General features: G+C 34.0%; 1 protein-coding gene across 4 annotated transcripts in view; it reads left to right on the top strand.

Moving 5' to 3' along the window:
• Nucleotides 1-25,740, top strand: part of LOC105225740 (elongation of very long chain fatty acids protein AAEL008004) — a 33,301-nt gene that overhangs the window by 4,954 nt on the left and 2,607 nt on the right. For 2 of the 4 annotated variants that reach the window (XM_029549967.2, XM_011204344.3), the window contains exons 3-4: nucleotides 24,187-24,554; nucleotides 24,620-24,700. In XM_029549967.2, the coding sequence (XP_029405827.1) occupies nucleotides 24,291-24,554; nucleotides 24,620-24,700 (345 nt within the window). In that variant the 5' untranslated portion in view covers nucleotides 24,187-24,290. Of the gene's footprint in view, nucleotides 1-21,111; nucleotides 21,601-24,186; nucleotides 24,555-24,619; nucleotides 24,701-25,740 lie in introns of those variants that run through there. The other 2 variants (XM_011204345.3, XM_049447786.1) reach the window with 2 other exon arrangements.

Below are 25,740 nucleotides of genomic sequence, written 5' to 3'. Positions count from 1 at the left end.
TAAAGTTAATAGCGACAAAGCAAACACCGCTAACAAATAGTTGGTGGCTCTGGTCGTGCGGAAATCGATTGAACTTGTCGGAAGAGCGATATTTTTAAGGCCGGATTCTGAAGTGATATGTAAAATAAATGTGGGGTTAAAGAACTTGTTTTGGTAAGAGATTTAAGATTGATTTGATTCAACAAGCACAAAAACTAGAACTAAAGTATTTCATATAAAAAAATTTTATTAATTAAATTTTGCTGAAACAAAGTATGAACTTTGAGTATGTAATAAGAATATAATTAGAAAATATAATAAAAAAAAGAAAAAAATCTTTCACAGTAGCATTTTTTATAACATACCCACTCTAGGCTAGAGAAATCTCGCAGCTACGTAATTCCTTTTGGCCCCAATACACTCACGCCAAAGTTTTTTTTATCGTGGTCCAAAAACCAACAGTTATCGGCCCATAACTTCAGTCTCTTTTAAAGAATAGCTTCGCGCAAACGACGCATAACAGTCAAATAGTATTCCTTGTTGACAGTTTAGCAGGTCGGTGGACGTTTGGAATGCACCACACCTCTATAATCGAAGAAAACTGTCGACTGTCACCTGGATTTTTGACCCGCTTTGACGTGTTTCTGGCATTGCTCACTTTGCCAAGATATTCGGCCGATCGATCGAGTGTTTTTGGGTCATAAGCAAAGATCCAAGCCAGTAATAAAACGTTTCACGACATCTTGGTAGTCGTAAAGCATTGTTACTCACACGATAAACGCGATGCTTTTCTTCGAAAACATCGAGTGATTTTGGAACCAATCGTGCTTTCACTTTTCCTAGGCACAAAATGTTCTTTCAAAATGGTTTTCACTGATCCTTCTGATATGCCAACGATGTCAATTAGATCTCTGACTGTTAATTGTCGATTCTCTAACAGCAATTCCTTTATTTTATTGAGGAGTTGGTCATCAGTTGATGTTGTTGGTCGTCCACGACGTGGTTCATCGTCAACGCGTTCTCGAATCTCTTTGAATAATTTATACTATTAAAAAACCCTTGCTCGCATGAAACTATTATCACCGAAGGCCTTTTCCAACATTCTGATATTTCGGCACTAGAAATTTGATTCCGCACACAAAATTGAATGGAACTTTTTTGCTTTGTATATATGTATATGAATTTCAATGATTATTTCGGTGTGACATTTGGTGCGGATATCGTTGACAATCCAGTCCAATCCAACCTAGAAAGTTTAAATTAAAAGGTCTTACTATATTTTAGAAATATAATTGGTTTTCATATATTTTTATCTTCGAATATTTCATTTTATGGCACTTATATAGTATAACCCTTATTGTAGCTAAAATACCTAAAAAGTTCTGAATTATTCAAAAGTTGCCCATGAATATAAATATAATATTATTATGTATTATTTTAATGAAAAACTTGATTCCCCAGTTGACTTAGGTCAGCAAATATAAAAACTTGCATTTCAATGTTTACATTGTATATAAATGACTAAGCAACTTTTGAGCGTGTTTGTGCACTTACATGTGTGTATGTACATAGTATTAATGAAAAATTATAATATTTTACAAAAACGGCCCTTGCTCACACTACACTGTCAGCTATTATACATAGCAGGTGATTAATATAACAATCTGCTCATCGAATTCCACACTCGTAGTCTTTTGTGGCTCTTTTCTATTCTTATTTTCTGTTTGCATAAAATATTATGAAAGTTAAAAGAAACTCCAAAGTCACCAGATAATTTCGAAATGCCACCGGGCAACAATTATCAGCCGTAGCAGAAGTCACAAAAGGCAGAAGCCGCAGACGCAGCCGCAGCTGCAGCAACTAAAATAAACAATATGCAATGATTTTTATTCATGCCATAAGCAACAATTGCCATTGATTCGGCGCGTACGTGAGCTTTAACTACAAAGTGACGAATGCTATTGCAACATTTATGTTTGCAGTTCATTTCGCAGTTGGTCTGCCGCATAGAATGAACGCCCGCGTAGAGGACAGAAATGTGCTGCATACTTGAACGAAGTGCGAATTGGTTGGTCTCAATACTCGCCAATGATAATCGCGCTAATCAGTTGATATGACAGGCGATAAAAGCATATCTTCGAAATATGCAAATATTGAATAAAATCAAATTGAAAACATGTTTACTCTAACAATTCCGTGTTATTGATGTGAAGGTCTTTTTTTGTCTGTGCCATTAGAACTGGTTGATGGAGAGCAAAACTGAAGTATGAGTGAGTTTTTACTATCATACTTAGTTATTATGCAATACTTTTAGTTATTATGCATACATTTTGGCGCTGCTGCCACTTTTATCTTCTCCTACAACCATGATTTGCATGCCGCGCCGCAATGTATGCTACAATTCGTAAAGTCAAACCGATTGTGCAATCGATTGCTTGACTGAAATGTGCGTCTTAGTTAAAAATCTAAAATATTTCATGCGCCGTTGCGTTTGAATTGAAATGTTCTAAAGAGAAAATTATTAAAATAACAACGGGATAGTTTCCTACGTATATACTAACAATAAATAAAATTTTAATTACACTCAAATTCGCTTCCAACAAATAAAATAAAATTAGCAATGAATTTGTAGACTAATTGGCGCTTGCCTTCACTGAACTCCAAAACCACGTTGCGGAAATTATTTGCTACCAAGACACCTAGATACATATATACAAACATGCTGCCTGCTTTAATTATAACGAATTTTCACAACTTCGTCTCCGCTGCTGCATGAATTATTTACGACAATTGTTGCTAGTTAACGACGAACTCACGCCAAACGTCGCCAATGACAAGCCGTATAACCCTGAGTGGAGGTGCCATAATTTTTGGAAAATTCAACGAATAAAATGCTTAAAATATTGCAAATTATACAACAATAATATACCCAAACATTACAAATATGTTTGTGTGTATGGGTGTAAGTGATCACCAATTCGCTTTGATCCCAACGAAACTCAACAAATTCAATGCCAGCGCTTCGAAATTTTGGTGCTCACTGCTGCGCAGCGATAGCATTGAAAAATCATCACCGAAACCGCAATGCGCGACGCTTGCAACAACAACTAACGCCGCACTAATGGCTTGACAAACAACGTCGAAACGGTGAATGTGGAGAATTTGTCAAGTGTTGAAGGTTTTGCAGAAACTGTTGTGAGCAAATGAGTTAATATTGTTGTTTGCTTTGTTATTGTTGTTGTTTTTGAGGATGATTCTGCATTTTATTGCGGTAGCTTATGTAAATCGCCTGCGTTGGCTCTATTGTGGTTGAGTTGTAAGTTCTTTCATAGTGCTTTCCGTTTGCTTTCCAATCAGACTGAGCCCTGAAGTCTTCGCGCTGTTTAGAATAAGCACTAGGCATGTCAAATCAGCTTCGAAGTTTCTTGCTTGTAGTAAGAAGCACATACATTTATACATTATTAATTTATTGGTTTTCTTCTCAAACTCTCAAACTAGTGTTAATTATTCAGCAAACTAATTTTATGGCTTCAACTTTGAAATATAAATTACTGAAATAAATAATGGGAAACTGTTATGTGTAACGAAGATATTTTTGTTTATGAAGCATACTTATAGAATGTCGATTGCTGAACATTTACGAAAGAAAGTAAAAACTAAGATTTTTTATTGTAAGTAACACTTGCTGAAAATAAGTAGCAGTCTTAATATAAACTTCGACTTAAAAATAGTTGACTCGAAACCGGTTTTAGACCCAAAGTCTCTTAGGCAAAGTTGTTCAGAATGCTCCGTAGACCATTTCCGGCAAACGCGATTTTATAGATTTTATAGAAAAAATAACATATACACACTTATGTAAAAACAATTTGCCCACAAGTGCCAAAATAAAAACGAGATTGGCACACATCTCACCAACACTTCCGACAAAGTCAATGCCAGTGCGACGCAGCGACATGAATGGAGCAAATAGCAATGAAAAATTATCACCTCATTGTGCATGCCATTTGTGCGTATGTATGTCTAAGTGTGTGCATCCGCTATCAATTTCTTACTAATGGCTCAACAAACAGCTTCAGAAGCGAGCATTGAGCGTGTGGAGTTTGTCTTTTGTTGAAGATTTGGCTTTAAGCAATTAATTTTTCAAAAACTGGAATAATTTATGTTAATTTATGATAAAACATTTTTTTAGAATTAAATTTAAAAAAAAATATTTCAATTTATTTTTGTTTTTTTGACAGCAAAATCTCTTTTCTCCGTACTTAGCTCAGACGCATAATGCTGATACAATATTATATAACATGTTGCAGACATAAATATCTTCAAACTTTCAAAATTGACTTTTCCATATGAACTAACGTTAGTTAATTTCATTTTGTGTGCTGTACCGCCTGCTGAGCTTATGTCGTATCAATTAATCATAAAAAACATAAAGTTTGCTTATGGACGACTAACAAGTTTTTGCTATTTTGAGTTATGTCATTAGGTTCAAAAACGATTTTTTTGTGTATTGTTTGAAGTTGTATTAATTTACTTGAAAATGTCATAAAAGTAATTAATAAAAATTTAAATTTCAAATTAAAACTAAACTTTAAATTTAATTTTTTTTTTTTTAATTCCATGAAACGTCAACTTCGGCTGCAGTGAGACTATAATATTCTTCACTGTAGCATTTCTAATAGCATAACGCGGTATGATGAGATCTCCACTTTGGTTTTGTTTGGTTAAGTTGTATGGCTGCTATATGCTATAGCGATTCGATCTTAACAATATATTTAGAAATTATACAAGACAGCAGGATAATAATCTATGCCAAAATTGGTGAAGATTTTTTGCCAAATAAGAAAGTTTTCCATACAAAAACTTTATTTTGATCTGTCAGTTTGTATGGCAGCTATATGCTAAATTAGTCCGTTATTAACAATTCGAACATATGAGTATCTTCCTGTAGAAAAAAGAGTATGTGCAAAATTTCAAATCGATAACTCAAAAATTTTACATCAAAATCGCTATACAATTGATAAGAAAAATTTTTTCAAGTTCGTGCCTTAAGTCTTTTGTGCGACGACAAGGCGTAAGTGCAAGCTATTGCCATAAAAATTACCTCAAAGTGGGAAAGTTGAGAAGTAACTACAACAACAATTAATTAAACTGTTAATATGATGATTGGCAAATGTTTCTAGTCATGGCATTGGGCGAATAATCGCTGGCGTCAGCAGCTTTGAAGGTAGCAATTGCTTGTAAAAATAACCACATTAAATGTAAAAAAACCCTGATGACAATTGAAAAGCAACGCTTAGTGTGTATTTAAGTGTAGATTATGCAAATAGTTATATTAAATCATAAAAGTTTGCTTTGTTGGCGAAATTAACACCAGCCGATGCTATGACTGAGAGTACCAGTTATTAACTTTAGTAAAGTGAAAATTGCATTTTTGAGCAGCATTTATAATAAAATATAACAAAAATTGGCTAACTAATACTCTAGCTAGCTTTATAGCTCTTTTCTAAGCACCAAAAATATTTTTTAGGCAGTGCTAACTAACTATTTTTTAATTCATAAAAGAATTTCAATGAAAAACCGAAAACCGCTTAGAACTTGTTTTGGTGAAAATGCATATTAATACAGCAAACATTTCCTTGAAGCTAAAAATAAGCTCAGCATGTCTGCTAGCAATGCAGTTATCATTTAACTATTGAATATTAAGCTGATAGGCATTGAAGTGGCGCTATCAAGATCAATGCCTCGCTTACTTCTTGTGCGATGTAGTCGGCATATTGCGCTGCAGCTTCGATAGCGCTGAAGGTCAACTGGTCAGCTGATTGCCTTAGTTGTGCTACATGCATGAGCGCCAATACTGACACGTCCGCCGCACCAAATTCGCTATCAAAACCAGCGTGTGAGCATTTGAGCCTAATTATCAAGGCTTAATGCAGGCTTCTATTTATCGTCACAGACACACAATTTTTTTATCACAGCTGTTATCGCAATGGAAGCCAATCAACGACAGCAAAGAAATAAAAAAAGGTAGAAAAGAAAAAAAATTGTGGCGCCTACGAAAGAGCGAAAAATGCAGGCAATCAATAACAAAAAGGAGTAACAACAACAAATTAGGAACACTTAAAGCACTCTAACGGTCCAAATTCCACAATAAAAATTTTCGCTATAACGCTGCTTGCCACAGACGCAATCGACGCTGCAACACGCGCCAGTTTCAACAGACAGTCCGTCAATCAGTCCAGCAGTTGGCCTACCAGTCAGCAAGACAACAGAAAGGAACAGTAGTACCGCGGTTGCGCCACCACCCACCGCTTACCAAAGTGCAACAAACAAATTACCAAACTGACAGTGTTGCACTTCATTAACATTTTTGTTGCTATAAATACCAATAACGCGTGGGTGAGTAGTTTCCAAACCAAAAAGAAACGCACGAGCATACATATCAGACATATGGAAGTGGCAAGCACGCTGGCTGGGTAACGGTAATGTAGACATTGCGAATTTTCTTTCGACGCTACAGTTATATACGATACCAGCCAACAACAAAAACAAAAATATGCTTTAGAGCGTTTGCAGTTGCGACAGCAGCTATTGATACAATAGCAACAACAACAACAGCAAAAGTAGCAACATGGCAACATTTCGTTTGCAATTAAAATAACAATAACAACAATGTGTGCAGTAGCGAACGATAACGCACTTATGATATCGGGAACTTGATTTGCGGCCTAATTTGGTAATTGGCAACTTGTTCCACAGCTGTTGCAATATCAAAAACGGGAATGACATGCTCCAGTAAAAAACTGACTATTACTCGTACTTACACCAGCAGCGTCTGTGCTCAATTTTATATGCGGCTGTCAACATAAACGCACCGGTACACAGGACGCAGAAGTAAGCCAAGTTAACCCAGCGAGCGTTGGTTTATGTGTGTTTTCTGGAACTGGCAAAGGCAAAGTAAGGCCTTAGCGAACTGAGAAAGAGGTGGTGCCTTCAAAGGTATAGCTATTCCTGACTATTTTGTTATGACAACAAAAGCAAAAACGTGTTTGGTTGCAGCAGCTCTGGAAATATGTGTCCTGGCGGTAGCATGGTGCAAACACAAATTCTTCCCAGAGACGCCGATTGCGGAAACAAACTCTTAAGAGGGAAGATACTTTTAAAACATCTTTATTGAAAAGCCAGTGAGGCGTGGTCGTCGTCATTAGCGTTGTGCTATACTACGCACCGAAAGCGGTGGAATCTCGTTGATACTATTTTTTTATAGTAGGAGGTAGCTGAAATGCGGAACTTTAATCCGCTAAACTTAACCTACTCCCAACTCAAGACTCTCCTATGTAACCACCGGTTAAGTATTACTTCGTGGGAGGGACAAGACAATTAAATTTCCTCTATTATGCGGACTGACGGACGCCTAATATGTTTAAAAAGTTTCGGTTTTGTCATTATTAATGCTGATGCTTCGCTAACGGCTTTCCATTGTGTGGTTTTGTGTTTCTCTTATATTTAGAGCAATAAAATAATACATACTCGTTCGTCGAACAGTTCGGACTAATGTCATTGTGGAATCATTAAAGGTAACTTGCAAACCACCCATGTCCACTAAATATTTAGGTCCGCTGAAAATCCAGGTCCCCATGTCGTGTGTCTATCCACGAGTGGATGTCCGGTATTAGTCGGTGGGTCAAGCGCCCTTTGGATGAGCAATTCCACCACTGCTGCCTCATTTCGGTGCTCTTATTCCTCTCCTCAGTTCTTGCTGATACTGTTTTAGGCGCTGGTAGCTGATATAATTGGTCGAGTTTATCTTCCTGGATGTCAATCGGTTGCATAGTGGCTAATACGAGTACTTCAGTAGCGTCGGTTGATATAGTCCGGAAAGCATTTATTACTCAAATTGCATAGAGCCTATGCACTGGAGCTGCACACAATATTTCGGAACTCATTGCTTTTGCTATCAAACATCGCTGGCTGGAACGCATGCAGCCTCTATCATCTATCATTCTCGATAAAGCATTATAAATTTTATTTGCTTTACCGGAAACATATGCCAAGTTTTCCTTAAATTTAAATTTGGAATCAAATATTATTCCCAGATACTTAAGCTGTGGCTGTGAAGTAATATCTTACTACGCTATGGTGAGCTCCTTTCATTCTTCCACCTTCCTGGTGTTTATGAGTAAAACTTCTGTTTTGTGCTCCGGCAGTTCCAGACTCACAGAGGAGAACCATTGGAATAGACTATTTAAGCACTCATTGCGTTTATTTATTACTCGGAAATGCTATTCGTTTCACGCCTGTTGGTTGCCGTCTTCATAGCACCCCGTCATATAAGGTGGGCCTAATATTGAGCCTTGGGTCGTTGATACTACATGTTTGCACTAAGCACAGCGTTCTATTAACGAAAATTAAAAAATATCTAATTGGCTTGCTAGCAAAGGGCGCAGGAGGATTACATTGCAAACAAGCAAGCAATTCTTCGTGATGACTCGACTACGAAAACGGTGTCAATGAGGCTCCGTAACGAACTACAGAACAAAAGCGAAGGACACCGCCAAAGAAAAAGACATCCAAAGACTTTTACAAGAAAGCAATGAGTAATAGCTCCAAAGAAAACCCTCTACAAACAAAAATATGAACACAATCATTAAGCGAATTGGTGATATGCCTCACAGCGAGAATGTAAGAACTGTCAAAAAATATGATACCCTTTAGAAATTTACAAAAATTGTGTCCAGGATTAGAAATAGGAATTAGGCACAAACGCAGAGCACGTCATATCTTTTAAAACTTCCCCTTCGATGAAATGTTGCATCACAGCTATTTATTCAACTAATTTAGCGAATTTTCACAAACGGCCCCTAAAAACAAACAGACCAGCGAAGAAAAAATGAAAAATTCTCCCAATAAAAAAAACACTTGCTCTTATTTCCGTTGCGCTGAACGGTTGTGTATGCTAAATGCTGTGAACTTTTGGCATATCGATTAGATAATCAATTGAAATCTAGCAAATGCATTAACATGGCCAATATGATTAGAGTGGTTATAACAACAAACAAGCGCAACAAATTCGGCTTAACTTGAAACGAAGCAACACGACATATCATAACAGTAGTAGACATTCGTTGAGAGCAAAGAAAATTCCAAAAGTGAACATCGAAAGTAAATACACTAACAAAAACAAACTCAGCGGTAGACAACCAAACAGCAGCAGCGACCAGCTGCAACCATTCATTTCCTACAACAGTTAACCTTCAAAATTTGAACAACAACAAGAGCAACAATAATAGTCATTGCCGTCTTCATCTTGTTCGCCATCACCTCCAAACGGCAGCGGAATTCGTAGTAGACTTGATCAATATTCAGCGCAGCGCTGCGCAGACGCTCATGCCTCCACAATTATTCAGATTGCTGAATATGAAATATACATATATGTATATACTTATATGCTACACACTCACACACAAATAGATTTGGGTGTATGTATTGTCACATACAAGTATTTAATAACAAGATGCGCACATGCGCAATGAAAGTGTCATTTGATCAACGCCTCTTTGGGGGCTCAAATGGGCACGTGCTTGAACTTCCCGCCAAAAATGTGCTTTTATCGGACTTAAACTGAGCGCTGGTTAGCGATACAGGCAGATTTGAAAATTTGCATATTCTATGTTACAGGTTTTGGGCGTATTACAAGTATGCTAAAGAGCGCAAAATGCCAAGAAATGTGCCCCGTCACGTTTCTGCTTATAGTATGTATGTATAGGTTAAGCTCTGTTTTGGGTTTATAATTGGTCCATCTAGTAATCGTTGATTTTTAATTTATGCTTAAATTGTAATGAAATCGCTTTGCTTTGTTTTTTACAACTTTAATTCTAAGCAAAAATGTGACAAAGTTTAAAAATAAATCGAAAAACACGTTTCAGACAAGTTTAATTGATTTAAATTTCAAATAAAGTTAGTAAAAATGTTTCATTATTCACTGCTTCATTATGCATGATCATTAGTTCGTACTGTATATACATATATATTTACATAATGTTTATATAATTTGAGGAAAAAAATTCAAAATATTACTGTTCCAAGTAAAGTTTTTATTCATGTGTCCAACGCTGGCATAATCGTATGTAAGAATATGCCTAAATGATGAAGATCATAAAAATTAAGATTTTGAAAAAGTTTCAATGTTAATTATTAAAAAACATTTTTCAACAATTTTTTTCTCATGTAAAAATTAAATATTTTATTAGAATTTTTTATTGTTACAAACATACACTATTAACAAAGAAATTCTAAAATTTTTGGAAAAAAATATTTTATTTTGCGACATTTCCGGTGATTCGTTGGAAAAAAGATGCGCCCACATTGGCAGGATAACTTACAGGATAATCTATAATGAAAAAAAAGTGTTTTAGTTAAAGCCTTAACTTAGATTTTGAACTAAGAAAAAAACTGAAAATTGTATTTTTGGCAGACAATTTTACAAAAAAGTGAAATTTCAGTGAAAATTCACGACTTTTTTAAATAGTTGTAATCGAAAAAAATCCTTCCTCCAAATCTTTAAGAATTACATCTGAAAGACCTGTCTAAAATTTCATGAATATCGGTTGAGTAGTTCTCGAGAAATCTTGTCAACCGACTTCAAAAACACAGTTTCGAGAAAAACGTGTTTAAATGCGGGTCACTTAGTTCTCAAGACTGTATCTCCGAAACTATTACTCGGATCAAATTGAAAATTTAGGAAACTATTCTAGAGGTGTTTTAGAATTCAATAAGATAATATAAATATTAACTTTTTATAAACCCGTAAACTCTTGTAACCCCTTAAAATCTAAACTTGAAATTTTGTGGAAAATAAATTTTTATTTTTCTTCTAAAAATTCTTGATATAGAGTTGGCTTTTATAAATACTTACTTAGACACCTCTTAGAAAGCCTTTCCAAGTATGAGCTCATAGTTGTAACGCGAAGATTCTTCTTCTAACGGTTTTTTATTTTTTCTTATTAGCAGGTAAAAACATTCATATCTCGATTTCAACTATTTGAAAAAATATTTGATTGCGTGGATTTTGTAGAAAATTAAATGTTCTGCAAAACAGGTCTGATACAATTTTTTTGCAAATCTAACCGTTTAAAGGATATTAACGTCTCAAATTTGATTATGTTAAGGAACAAATTTTCTTATGAATGTTGAATTTATGTGTATTGGTTAGCTACAAAGCTTTTAACGCAATCTTAAAGCGTTGAAGAACTAAACAAAGAGCTGTCAGTTTTTACATCAAATTATAAATAGAATTTAAACATTGTCAATTTTTTTTATTTTTTTAAACGAATAAAAATAAGATAAAGATATGTATCAATAATATTTAAATATAATCCAATGCAATTCTCTCTCGTTAACATTTTCAAATGTGTGATATGTACTTAATCATGTGTGTCATATTGAGATATATTTGATTGGAGACCTTCTCATGCCTTCTTTGCATACATTTGTGCGCATTGAACAGTTTTTCCTGTCAAAAATGTTAATATAAATTTTTGTATTTCGATACTACAATTATAGAGAACAACTACAAATGCATACTCGCGTTCAGATATATATAGTATATGTATGTCATAAGTCTTACTCATTGTTGCTAAGCATCAAATAATTGTCAGAATATTAAATATTATGCGAGGAGAGTGCGTTAAATTTTGCATAATAAGCCGGCTGTCAATTGAAATATCAAAAAGTGAGCATATATTAATTGAGAGCGAACCCTGTGGGAATAACGCAATGGCTGTCAAAAACTTGTTCTTGCTGTAAACGAATTTTTCCGATTATAATTATGGCACACAACTTATAGTCTATGGAAAAATTCTCGAAAAAATTTGTGTGGAAAATATTTAAATGTTAAAACTAAATTCGATATCGATAATTAGCAACAAATTATAATTATATTAAATTAAATTAATTATTATATACGTTATTAATTTTGTTATTACTGCAAGTTAGTTCGGAAATGTTATGGGTTAGGAAAAGGTTTTTTGGAAAATTAAAAACCATAAAAGAGATCACAGAAAATATCATAAAATAAACATGCATCACTTTGTATGGTTCTTATAAATAAAAGTCCCAACTAATAAACATTCTCACAGGGCAACTAAAGACTTAGAAGAAATGTACATATATTTTAGCCACTTAAATATGTAACGGCAGCATACAATGGCGTATAAAATTCAAAATAAAGAGCGAGTTGAAATTAAAGTGGCGTGTGAGGCAGCGCCTCCCAAGAAAGGCAACACCACCTTCTAAATCGCATTTATAAAAGGAAAACGATAATTCTTCATAGAAGTAAAACGCATGATGACGCTCACACTAGAACTATTGAGTAGAATTTTTAAATTAAAAGGATCACAACAACTACATACACATGCGTATGCGTAGATAAGAGCATATGCGAATAAGTGAACGTGCCGCGAATTGATTTCGCCGAAATCGTGCTGCTGAAATTAAAAAAAAAAAAAATATTTTAAAAGTTGCGGAAATGCGAGGCACGCAGAAAATTACATACATATTAGCACATATGTATACATAGTATATATATTCACATATATACATAGTTATGTCGGCGTACTTTTATAGTATTTTGTACTTTGGTATTCCATTTAAAGACGCATATCAGTCGCCTACAAATACACGTACCAATTTTTTTGAATTTTTCTAAAAGCTGTTGTTGTAATTTAGACAACAATCATATTGATCACTGCTGCTTTGTTGAAATCTCAAACAAAATTGATTTGCTCCTAATTTTTTGTTTTTTTTTTTCTATTTTTGTCGCTCTGTTGTAGTCACCGAACAATGGGTCACTTTAAAGTAATCGTTGAAAATCTCAGTTTATAGCCTGCTGTTGCTTTGTTATTTTAATCTTGTGTCTGTTAGTGTGTTTGATTTGTGAATTAAACAAAAAAAATATAAATCTTGTATTTATAATCAATGACGAACGAAATTATATATAAATGAATTTATTTTTTCTTTTTTTATGGAAGAAAATTTGTTTCTGATTTAAATAAAATATTCGAAAAAATAACAAAGACATATACCATAAATACTTCCGATTAATTTAAATATGAATGTGAATAAAAATGTTAGCTGTAAAAACAACATGGAAAACATATACAAATTTCACATTTCTTTGAGTAAAAGCTATGCGATTTTTGCGCTTTTATTTTTCTCCTTTTTTATCTTATATTCTCCAATTTTTTGGTTTTTATTACTCTCCTACTACCGTTGAACTCCTAGCTGTGAGCTTGTGTACACTTTTTATTACAAAAGCTTAGTTTACGGTGTCAGTTTTAAAGCGTTTTTATTACGAATTCATAAAATGAAGTGCTGAGAAGTGAGCAGCTAACTACTTGTTGCTACATATAATTATTAATTATTAAGTGAGTAAAGTGCTTTTGAAGTGCTGCATATTACAGCGCTGAAGTGTTTTTATTGCTGTAATTAGTTACAGTTGTAACTTTGCACGGTACAATTAGAGGTTCATTCATTAAAAAACACATAATTAAATGAACAGCTCAATAAATAAGTTGTTAACACTGCAGCTCAGGGTGGCCTTTGACTTTTTTGAACACTGAGGTAATGAAAGCAATAATTTGACTGCAATTAGACAGAACAAATCACAGTTGAACCCTTCAGCACTTTGTGCTAATTAACTAGCGGGATTCGGTTATTTATTTTTAAGAATTTTAAAAGCACACCTATAGCCTAAAGAAATGTAATTTTTGGGGATTAAAAAAACTACTTGTGTCAAATATTTAATAAAATTTATATTCAGACATATTGTAGTTTTGAAAATCAATGATCTTAATGATAAACTTCCACTGTATTTCTTATTTATGAATTGCTTCAAATTGGACACATTGTGCTAAATTTTGCTAAAATCAGTTCAGCAGTTTAGTAGTCCATTGTGGACAAACGACGTGAGGCGTAATTTTTATATATATACAAGTATAAAGATAGTCAGTAGTATAGTTGAAAAGTCATAAATCTATAGAAGAACAATTTCAATTCCGGATATATAAGTCTATAAATGTTGTTAGATTAAATTGTTAGTTAAAATTGCATAATATTGTTTGCCATTATTTTGATTCTACTTCCAAAGTCAAAAGTTTTTTATTTGTTAATTAATCTTTATATATTAGTAGGAGATGCTTACGGCAAAAAGAGAAATGGGTGTGTAAATCAAGTTTCATTATTTCGCGGGCAATGACAGTGTGTTAATTTGTCTCATGGCATACACCGACCAAAAATAATAAAAATATTATTATATAATAATATTGCATAATAAAAGTGGCTTTTTGTGGTGGTCTGTTAGAACTGCCGCCATACTGGTTTATATACAAGCTCGTTTGCTTTTGCGAGTTTATTGATAAAAATATTTGTTGTTTTTTTAACAACTGCAGTTCATTCTACAGGCTTTTATTCTAAGTTAATATTTTTTAACTTTTTCAACATTTTTGGATAATGCAAATGTACTTGATTCCACCTTAGAATCGTTAATGAAAGTGGACAGGAGCAGCTTTCGTAAAATTTTTCATAATTAGCTTCTAAGGCAAGTTCCTGCCATATATTCGTATGTCTGTATATTTCTAATGGTTTTGCGGTAAATAATAGGTAATTAAATGCAGCAAATCTTATCCTCAAATCTTTATGAACAATTAATATGTCATCGAATTATCATGTTAATTAATTAATTGCAAATTACACCGTGGCAAGTACTAATATATGCATGATTGCTGGAATTATTAAACAGCTGTTATTATATAGGTATATAATAAAACACATGTAAATATGTACATATGTATATATATTAAATTTTTGTATATAACAAATCAACATTTAAATAAAAATGAGCATATATGATAAACGATAGAAAAGTTCGCGCGTGCGCCAAAGAAAAACCAGATATGTTAAATATGAAAGAAGAAGCACAAGATCCTTTATTATTCTACAATAAAGAAGTAAAGAAATTCTTTTAAAAAGCGTTAGCAACAACAGCGGTAAAAACCATCAATAAAAGTAAGTGGCATACACCGAAGTATAAGTTGAATTTATGACACTTTAGTCGAAATATGCAAATTATTTTTTCATTTTGTTTTAATTCTTTCATTTAGCTTAACAAATGCTTGTATCGGCTGATCCACGCCTTGGGAGTGGCATTAATTTCCTTGTTGTAGTTGTAATTAGTTTTATGACATTTTCGCTTTCGGCAAATGACAAGCGTGTGTTATGCCATGCGCTGCGCATGCGCAACTTTGTTTACTCAGCTCTTTTGAATTGTTTTGGATTTTGTTATTTAGTCGTTAAAGAATCTGCAAAAAGACTTTGTGAACCGCTAATTGGTTAGAAAATTTGATATATTTTTTTTAGTTAAATTTCCAGCAATTCACGACCTGTTCGGTTGAAATGCAACGAAATTGTGTTACGTAACGAAATTTCGTCACGCTCGTAGAATGCAGCAGGTTTTGTTTTAGTTTGATTTTATTATACGTTATAATATTATAATGCTATAAAACATAAAAAGAATTTAGAGTGTTGCCACCTGTTTGGAAATTTTGAGTATTTTTGGGAAATGCAAAATGCTTTGTTTTAGTTTGTTTTTATTATACGTTATAATATCCGAATGCTATAATTAATAAAAGAATTTAGGGTGTTGCCACCAGTTTGAAAATATTTTTGCAACAAAAAATGTTATAATCTGAATATCAAAGGATGCATAAGATTAAAAAAAAAATAAAATTTATTTTTGGTAGAGTTGCCAACTTTAAAAAATATTTTTTACTTATGTAAAGTTTAAACAATTTGTGCTAAAACAAAGAAAATCCAATTGATGGATTATTGATATACGCACCTAAATTCCACTATTACCACTATGCCTATTATGTGCGTAAATACACGTTTGAACTTATGTACTTTTTTTAATTAACATAAATATTCATTCGTGCGAGTATATGCGTTCTTATTGTTATGCAAATGGCATTCTGAAATTTGTTCAAGTTAATTCGAAATAATGTATATTTTTATACCTTACTTTTTTATTCGGGTTTAATCAGCTTTTTTAAAGCACGTTTCGCTGTAGCTCTAAATCTATGTATGACTACTTTCCGGCAGAACAAAGATTTATTGAAGATTTTAGTTTTGCAAATTATTCGCAACATTGACAAATTAATAAAAGCGGGATAAACGCAAACTTTTTACCCGTTAAATTGTTTCCTTGCATTTACATATCACATTTACGTGTATACCCTGTGAGAATTCCACGCAGACTAGCTAGGTAATATAGCCGAAGTATTTTTCATTTTTGCCCGCGACCAAATTGTAAAAATGATATAGACACATGTTGCTTTGTTAAATATTTTTCTCTCACAAATTCGAGGTTAGTTAGCACAAAATTAGAAATCTTTGTTTGTTTGAGTCGTAGAACGATAACAAATCCTCACCTTAAATGTAAAACAAAGTATCATCAAAAAAACATTGAAATTAAGAAATAAATTAAGCTCAATATATCATCTTAGATATTTGTTATTAAATATACAACTTCCACTGTCAGATATAACCACTTTATAACCAAAACTCAAATTTTGTTTCAATGTGAGAGGCTTCTATTACATCGTTTTTTCTTCGTTTGTCAACTTAGGAAAAGTCACGTTAGGTTATTTTGCATTTTAGGTGACGAAATGCTCTCAACCATTGCCATTTCCTACAGGGTATACTATATATAACTCCACCACTAAGAGAGGTTTGTCCAAGTAGTTAATAGTTGCCATAGGCTATAAAGTCCACGTCAAAATTATCTAAATATGCACTTAAGCATATCGCCATGCTTCATTAGAATATTTTTCTCACTTTTGTAAATACCAATATATATGTACATAAGTATATGCCGATCAGGTAAGTCATAAAAATTTTCGGTAATAACAAAATGCTAAACACACAAATTCGTTTTGCAAAAAACATTTGATGCGAGCATACATTGTGATACAATAAAAATACTTGAATGCTAAGCCTCACCACGCGTCATTTGCGCCTGCGCAGAACTCTAAATTCTCATTATACTTCACACGCTTCACACGTTGCCTGACTGAGTAATGACTGAGTACGATTCCTATGCAATTTCTGCATGTCAACATCTAAACAACATCGGCAAGCGTTGGTGGGCCTAAAGAAGCCATCAAACATTTTTGTGTGCTAAAATTGAAAGTGGACGTTGAGTACCGAAGACCTCACACGCGCTCATTGTAATGGTCAATATAGTATATATATACTGTAGAAATTGCATATTATTTTTTGTAAAAAATTTGTTCTGAATCTTAAATGAATTCGTATCAGCATATTTCAATTTAATTAGATGCAAATGGCGTTGTTGTTGTCATTGGAATTGCTTTGTTTTCTTCACTTAACGGTTATGTTAAATATTTGTAAAGGCAAATAAAAATTGTTTACTAGCCTTTTCAAATTCCATAAAAAACATTCCTATGTATTTTTGTTGAGAGCTAAATAGTATTTAAAATGTATAAATATTTTTGGAACACACACGTCGTCTTTGATTTTATTCATTAACCGTATAATTCATTAACCGTATAATCGAATAAAATTTTAGTCCCAACAATTAAGCCATTTCATGTTTCGAATTTATAAACTGTGTGCTCCTCTCTTTAATTTTGACAATCTGTTAAAAAGGGATAGATACAATTCTGTTAAACAAGGATTCACTTAATTCTCTTTGATAAGTAAAGTGATGAATTCTATGAAATTAGTGGACCCAAGATGATAACTTTATTGACATCTTTATAAAACAGCGTTGTCCACGGCCTATGCGCACAATAGCGCACGGACAGTGCCAGACACCTCACACCAACATGTCGCGACAAGTATCTGTGAAAGCACGATTATGCTACTGTATTCAACTTCATAGGCAAGCAAAGCAGAATTTTGCAATCAGTTGACGCTAGAATAACCAACACAAGCATAACGTGCACACAGACAACACTGTTATAAAACAACCGAAGAAACACTTTTTGCATTAACAAAAGTTTATGCAACTTCCTGATCTTGAAATAATCGCATAAGAAGGAGGCTTAATAAAGGGTATAACTATTTCGGTGTGACTCTGTTTCGGAATTTTTTCGAACTTCGACGGTTATAATTAAATATTTGAGCAAAATTAGACTTAGAGAAACTTCGCAGCAAAAATCATGTAGTATTGAGATTCCATACTATGATACGGCAAGGTATGAAATCTAAAATTGGTCTCGAAAATGAAAACAGCACTGATAACTAGGACAGGTTAAGTTAAGAGGTCGGTCCTAAGAGAGATCTCACTTGGACAGCTAGGAACCCCAGTTCGTTGTGGTACCTAAACAACTCTTATGCACCAGATTATAAGACTCTTATAAATCGACACAACGCTTTGAGATTATCACAAATTTGATGCTATTTCTAGTGAGGATAGATACCCTTTGACTAGCTTTGAGTGTTCAGTATTGTCGTACTGCTGTTGGAATGAAAGCTCACCTCCCTGAAATATAATAGAATCCACTTCATAGCAGTACGTCTACCTTCCATCAGTTCTGCCTGAATAACACTACAGTGGGGCGGTAACCTAAAGCTAAGACTGACAAAAGGTCCTTACAGAAAACTTTCTCTCCAACCTTCCCTCCTAGCTTCTCCTTCGTTGGTATGTAAGCGAAGATAAAGTGAAGAAGATGTCCTTGTTCGGACCCCAGCAATATTCACGGTATTCTATGTCTAAAATGGCATTAAGTGCTACTTTAGTGCGCAATGGACCATAGATGCCAATGAGAGCCGCTCTTTGGACACATTCAAGCTTCTTAGAAAGTGTTGCCTTTTCGAGCGTCTTCCACCAAACGAATACACCATAGAACATTATTAGCTTGAGAGAGAGAGCCAAAAAACTACCTTTGATGCGAGTTCCAACCATTCTTCTATAGCTCCTCAACAGAAATATAAGACAACCTATGCTTTCCTTACTTTCTCCTCAATATTTGACCTCCATGAAAGCTTTCTATCAAAGATAAGCCCTTGGTATTTCGCCTTATCTACAAGTTGAAGACTTAAACGGTTTGCATGCAGTGGAAAAAGCTTTGCTAGTTCTTTCCAGCCATCTTTGATAAAGATCTCTATGTCAGTTTGATCGATCAGATTGCATGGCAGCTATGTGCTAAGTATATAGTGGTGCGATATCTGCGGTTCCGATATGTGAGCAGCTTCTTGAGGAGAAAAGAACATGTGTAAAAGAAGTCCATGTAACTCTCGTGGCCACATATTCAAAAAATCGGGGCCCATCTTTGACCTAATAACTATAGTATATAGTATGTTAATCCGTTTATTTTATTTCAAACAAATTGGCAATTTATACTCGTATTTACTAACAAGTTATATTATCAAACTTATAAAGGACTACACCAGAATACTAATAAATAAATACGAAAAGACTATCCAGTGCATAAGTATATAGGTATATGTATATACAGTAGAGGCCCGCTAATCCGGACACGGCCTAATCCGGATTCCACTGTAATCCGGACAGGGTTAAAAAATTCAAATTTTCTATTATGTCCCTTGTAATCCGGACCGACATTCTCTATCCGTATTCTCTACTCCGGATCACATGTTTATTATTCACTACATTCGCTTCTTAGAACGCTACGGCAGCGAGCAATGGAGGCTAAACAAAAAAGCGTTCGCCAAACAAAATTAACCGTTTTTTTTCAATTAAATTTTGAATTTATATTACACCGCTTAATACATACAAATTTCTAACGTTTATTTTTAATGGATTGTTTCAAGTTTTTTTTGGAATATGTGTATTATTTGTTATAATAAACAAACAGAAATTTATAAATATTTTTTCTTAATACATAGTTCTGATATGTCTTTGGTAATCCGGATTCCCTTATATTCCGGATAGGGGCCGGTTTTAATTGATCCGGATTAACGGGCCTCTACTGTATGTACATTTTTCTATAAATTACTGAGCTTTATATACGGCAACACAGCTGTTGAAGGAGCGGAAAACAAACGGTACTTCGACACTTGACATCGATCATAATTATTGCAACAGCGCATTCCCATACAGCACACAGACACATATGTACATATATACATACAGAAACAGTTATTTAATACACACACACTTACGCAATAGCGTAAATGTTTTATTGACAATCGTTTTTGCTTGCTTGTTGTTGTTGGTGCCCTAAGCTGCGGCGCTTGCCTGATTGCGGCTGCCAGCAGACCATTCTTTTGTGCAGCAGCATCATAAATCACCGAAAATATAAACGAAAGAGCCGCATTTGTAGCATACATACATACGTACATACATGAGAGGTGTTGTAGCAGTTCAGGCGTTTACACGTGTGCGGCGATGAATTGCATGTTTTGCCTTCGCGCCACGGCTATTACAAGCTGCTGGGTTCATTTAGTTTTGCTAAAATTCGCAAAAAAACGCAAATTCGCACTTTTAATAGCGAGCCGCCGCCGCTGCTGCTGCCGTCGCGCTGTCTTTGTTGCTGGCTAGTAACTATTTATGCATTGTTGTTATTATTATTGCTAGCTGTTTGGGTGACGAATGGACCGCAAGCAAAAAACTAACCAAATTTATTTCGATTTGCAATTTTGCCGAACTTCACATTTTATTTTAAAATTTATTTTCGAAAAATAAAAAACTCAAAAAATGGCAAACTCAAAACAAAACTCGTGCATGCAGTTCTCGATTATTGTTAAGGTTGCACTTAAAGCGTTTGCTTAATTTTTAATTTCACGCTAAACTAATGTTTGTATATCGGTCAAAGAGTGCGTGAGTTTGAGGTTATGATTTCGCATGATTTTGACATCTTCTTATTTTTTTTCTACAGTGTGGTCTGTATTCAAACATATGTGTGTCCGTAGGTGCGCATGCGGATGTGCATGATATATTTTTAAGATCGTACTCTTTAGCTGCTTTAAGCTTTGCTTACTTTTATGTGACATTGTCCCAGTTTATGGTTTCGACATATCGAGAAGTATCACCTTTATTTGTTGTTGTTATTAATGTCTTTGATTTTTAATGTTTATTTATGTACATATGTTCTTCAGTCGCTTATAACGCTTTTGTTTTCCATATTCATAAATGTGTATATCTATATACATATGTGTATATGTGTGCTGTTTGTCTGTTTAATTTGCGTACGCGACGAGTTGACTTTTTGGCGGTGCGTATTTGCATACGCGGCGCTTGTGACCGACCGGATGGTCTGAGCCTGTTTTTGATCTTCTTCTGAGCATATTATTAGTTTTTCTGTTGTTGCCTTTTTTGATTTTTTTTAGTGTTTTTTGAGCAATACATAAATTTTGGTGATAAAAAATATTGGAAATAGACTAAAATAGTTAATATTGTGCGACTGTTTTTCGATGTGCGCGATCAGTCTGCTCGCGGGTTTTAAGAAGTGCGGATTATGTAACGCGGAAGGTTCTTGCCGTAGCTTGCTGTTCGATTCTGGTGATTGGCTTAATTTACATGAATACATAATAAGAATATTTAAGATGAATATGAAGTAGTTATTACATCACTTTTGAATTGTAATAAAATAATTTAATAGAATTTTCAAATATATACTGCGAAGTCTGTGATATGCATATATAAAACTGTGTCTTTATATAATAGTTTTTTATCAAAAAAATTTAGTGGAAAAAAATTAAAAGAAAAAAATTGTATAGAAAAAAAATTTATAAAAAAAAAAATTAAATGTTCAGTCAAAAATATAACTGTGGTTTGAGCACATAAAAGCCGGACTCAATTTGAAGGATGTGTGATTGTGCTATTTATCTTTAAATTGTTATTTTTTTTTAATTTTTATTAAAATTCTCAAGAACTGCTGCAAATTTGAGGATTTTGCATTTCTTTAAATAGTGCTTCTGACACGTTTCATTCAATACGTTTTGAAAAAAAAAATAAATACAATTTTATTAAGAGGACAACCAGCAGCAAAAAAAAATATTACAGTTTAAAATTAAATAAAACTAAAACTATTTTAAAATTAAGTTGTTACATGGGTTCGCCTAACAAAAAACGGTCCATTTAAAATTTTTTTTATACAAATAATAAAATATTTTATTCAAACTTTTTATTATTCCAAACACACATATTTTACAAGGATTTTCTGACTCCAAAGGAAAATATTCAAACCTCGAACATTACGACGCCATTTCCGGCAGACTCTCAGAAAACAGGTGTCTCCGACCATCGGAAAAAGCTGAAAAGTGGGAATTGTGTTTTAGGCAGGCGGCTTTACAAAAAAAATTTTTTTAGTTGAAAAATTCTCAACAACAAAAATTTTTTTTAAAGCATTCGTTCTTACATCTTTATGATTATAATACGAGTGATTATAATACTCGTATTATTAATATTAAAATTGCATTAAGATCATTTGAGTAGTTCGCGGAAAACCTTGACTACCGACTTTGAAAGCAAAGTTTCGAGAAAAACGCGATTAAATTTATGTATAAGTGACTATGCAGCTGATCCCGAACGCGTAACTTCTAAAGTTTTTATCTCCAAAACTATTACCTAGATTCACTCGAAAATTTAGGAAAATATCTTACAAGATGTTCTACAATTAGATAAGATATTCATTTTTCCTTTTAATATGGGAAACACATATAACCTCTTAAATAAATACGTTACCTCGAAAAGCTCCAAAATGAGTTCAGAAATATTAACTTAACGGAAAATATTCTACTAATCCCATCTCTTATGAAATAAAAATTGAGGATTAAAATTTCAAAGAAAAAAAAATTTTATAAATATACATACATATATTAGATTATATGTCAATAATAATGACATGAAGTCACTAAATCAGTACTCATCATCAGTTTTTTCGAAGTTGTTACTTTGAATAATAATCAAAGCCATATTTTTTGAAGACATCTCCACAAACAAATAAATTTTCCATACAAGCACTGGACTTGGATGGGTCAGTTTGTATGCCAACTTAATGCTAATGGTGGTTCCGACAAGTGAACAGTTTCTTGGACAGAAAAAAACGTATGCGAATCAGAACGATATCTCAACAACTGAGGGACTAATGGGCATATAAACAGACGGGCATGGCTATAATAACTCAACTTGCCACACTGATTATTTATAATATATTTTATAGAGTCTGATGTTTCCTTTTGGATCTTACAACCAAACTCAACATACGCTGTTCAGTCTATAGAAATATTAAAGTCCAAAGTCTTTTGCTAAATATCTTTATAATACGAATGAAAAATAGGAAACTCTTCAGCTGGGGCACCTACATATAGTAGTAGTACTCGTATAGGTATCTTTACTAGAAAATAACAACAATCACATCGATTTTAGTGACTTTTGATTAATTACTCGTTTAATTCAATGCAAATTTTAGCGAATAAATCATTTATAATGTGGGTTCCCCTAAAGAGAGTGGATTTTCCAAAGCAATCACGAAATTTCTAACGTTAGCAACTAACTAATAAAATATTTGCATAATTTAGCAGTATAAAAAGCCTTCTTCAAAGTTATGATTCCTGAGTAAATCACATTAGAAATACATAAAAATGAATGAGATAAGATGTAATAGGAAATAAAGCCGCAACTACTTTTGCTGAGGTAATATACAAGTAAGAGATGATGAGATTTGAGAGGCAATTGGAGAGCAGCACGTGTCATAGACCACACTCAGCCAGCAGTTGATTAACAGACTATTGCCATTAATTTATATAAATATTTACAAAAAAATTAATTACAAGCTTAAACATATTTCAAATAAAAAAAACACTCTTCTCGATGTTTGGTGAAATATTTGCTAATCAATATCGCCTCAAAGAAGTGTATTTACTGCTAATAGTTAATACATTAAATATCTAGCCTAAAACCAAGGTTATTCTTGCAAATAACAGCTAAATAGTAGATACGTCCAAAAAGGAAAAAACCAACAACAAACACACAGTACATATATTTGCATATTTAATCAAGCCTATTTAACTAATGAACTTTTAAGTGCTTCAACTGTGACGAAAAAACTATTTCACAATCAAATATTTATTTAAGCATTTTTACCTTTTGTGCGTTCTTTTCACATTAAAATAAACGACATTGACGCTAATTAACAGTGAACACATTTCTCTGTATACTTTCAGATATTTCCGTTGTGTGTGAATTTCCGGAAGTCTCTCACTTAATACAAAACTAAACTAAACTTATTTAAACCGTAATTAACTGTAATATCCATACAGTTTGCAAAATGTCAGCTGTACGAATGAATGATACGAATACGATTGTTGATCGTATGGTCAATTTTCTGGTGGAACATGAGGACATGCGTACCAAGAGCTGGTTCCTGTCGAATGCGCCCGGTCCGCTCTTTATGATTTTGGCCGGTTACTTGTATTTCTGTTTGTATGCGGGGCCACGCTATATGCGCGATCGCAAGCCATTCGAGTTGAAAAACACACTGTTGGTGTACAATGCTGTGCAGGTGCTATTCAGTTGGGTGCTCTTCTATGAGGTAAGTATGAGGAAAGCAATTGATGAAGCTCGAAAATACTCACACATTTTCGTTTTGCTTTGCAGGGTTACAAGGCTGGCTGGGGTGGACACTACAACTTCCGCTGCCAACCGGTCACCTATGCGACAGATCCGATTTCCATGAGGGTAGGTGATGCATGAAAGCAAGAAAGTGTCATAATTCCGAGCTGTTATTGCTTGCGTAATAGTTTTTATGAGAAGCAAACGCTTTGGAGTAGGTCGTAACACAAGTTCCTACGTGACCAAAACAGGTTGCATGCGCATAAATCTGTAGTTTTTTTCATGGATATGTTAATGGGGCACTTCAATTCAAGTTCAGAAGTAGTTAATTTAAAGTTACTGAGTCTGTGAGCTCATGGAGTTTAGAACACTTCAATCTTCTTTTTAATCGAGTTCTTTTAAATTTATTTCGGTAAGCGACTGAATTATTCATCCAGTTAATGGTATAAACAATCTGATCAAATTTTACCCGGATTGATCCATTTAAACCGCGCACACAACCCGAATCGATAAAAAAAACCCTAAAGGTTTATCTGAAGATTGTAAGACCAATTCTGCTCTACAGTGCAATAGTTTGATGAACAGGTGTGCGGAGATCCACCGACCGATAGCCAATTGAAAGGTTCAGAGGCTCCCTGCGCTGTGAATAACGAGAGCTTTAAGAACCACTCGAACGGCGGCTCTTGAGCTAGTGTTGCCACCTATAGACTTCTTTGTCGGATCATTGCAGTATATTTTAGACAGAGGTCTTTGCTATTGCAAAAGTCGTGTAGCTAGTCTCTAATGTCACAAGGCAATAACCTCGTATCGCATATCAGTAAGAAGTGTCTGGAGAAGCTGGGCAGCAGTGGAATGTATTGCCAGAAGTAAACGACTTCACTTCTACTCGGTGGCAGCTCACAAAGGCATCGAAGACAATAAAATAGTGGATGAGATTGGCGGTAAGGGTGGTGTACCGCTATCAACCGAAAACGTGACCAACGTTGGCAAACCCATGCTTGTCGATACGACGATCTGGACAGAATCATGTTTAGGAAAATTAAAACACGATGGAACAAGCAACCTGGTTGCAGAAGTCATGAGTAAAATGGTAGGCTGGAAGTAAAAAAAATCCTACTGACACTCGATAGAAAATACTGATCAGAATACTTACTAGTTATTATTTG

This window comes from Bactrocera dorsalis, chromosome 2, assembly GCF_023373825.1.
Source record: "Bactrocera dorsalis isolate Fly_Bdor chromosome 2, ASM2337382v1, whole genome shotgun sequence".
NCBI lineage: Eukaryota > Metazoa > Arthropoda > Insecta > Diptera > Tephritidae > Bactrocera > Bactrocera dorsalis.
Note: the sequence above shows the minus strand (reverse complement) of the source record. Positions and strands in the feature narration are given on the sequence as shown.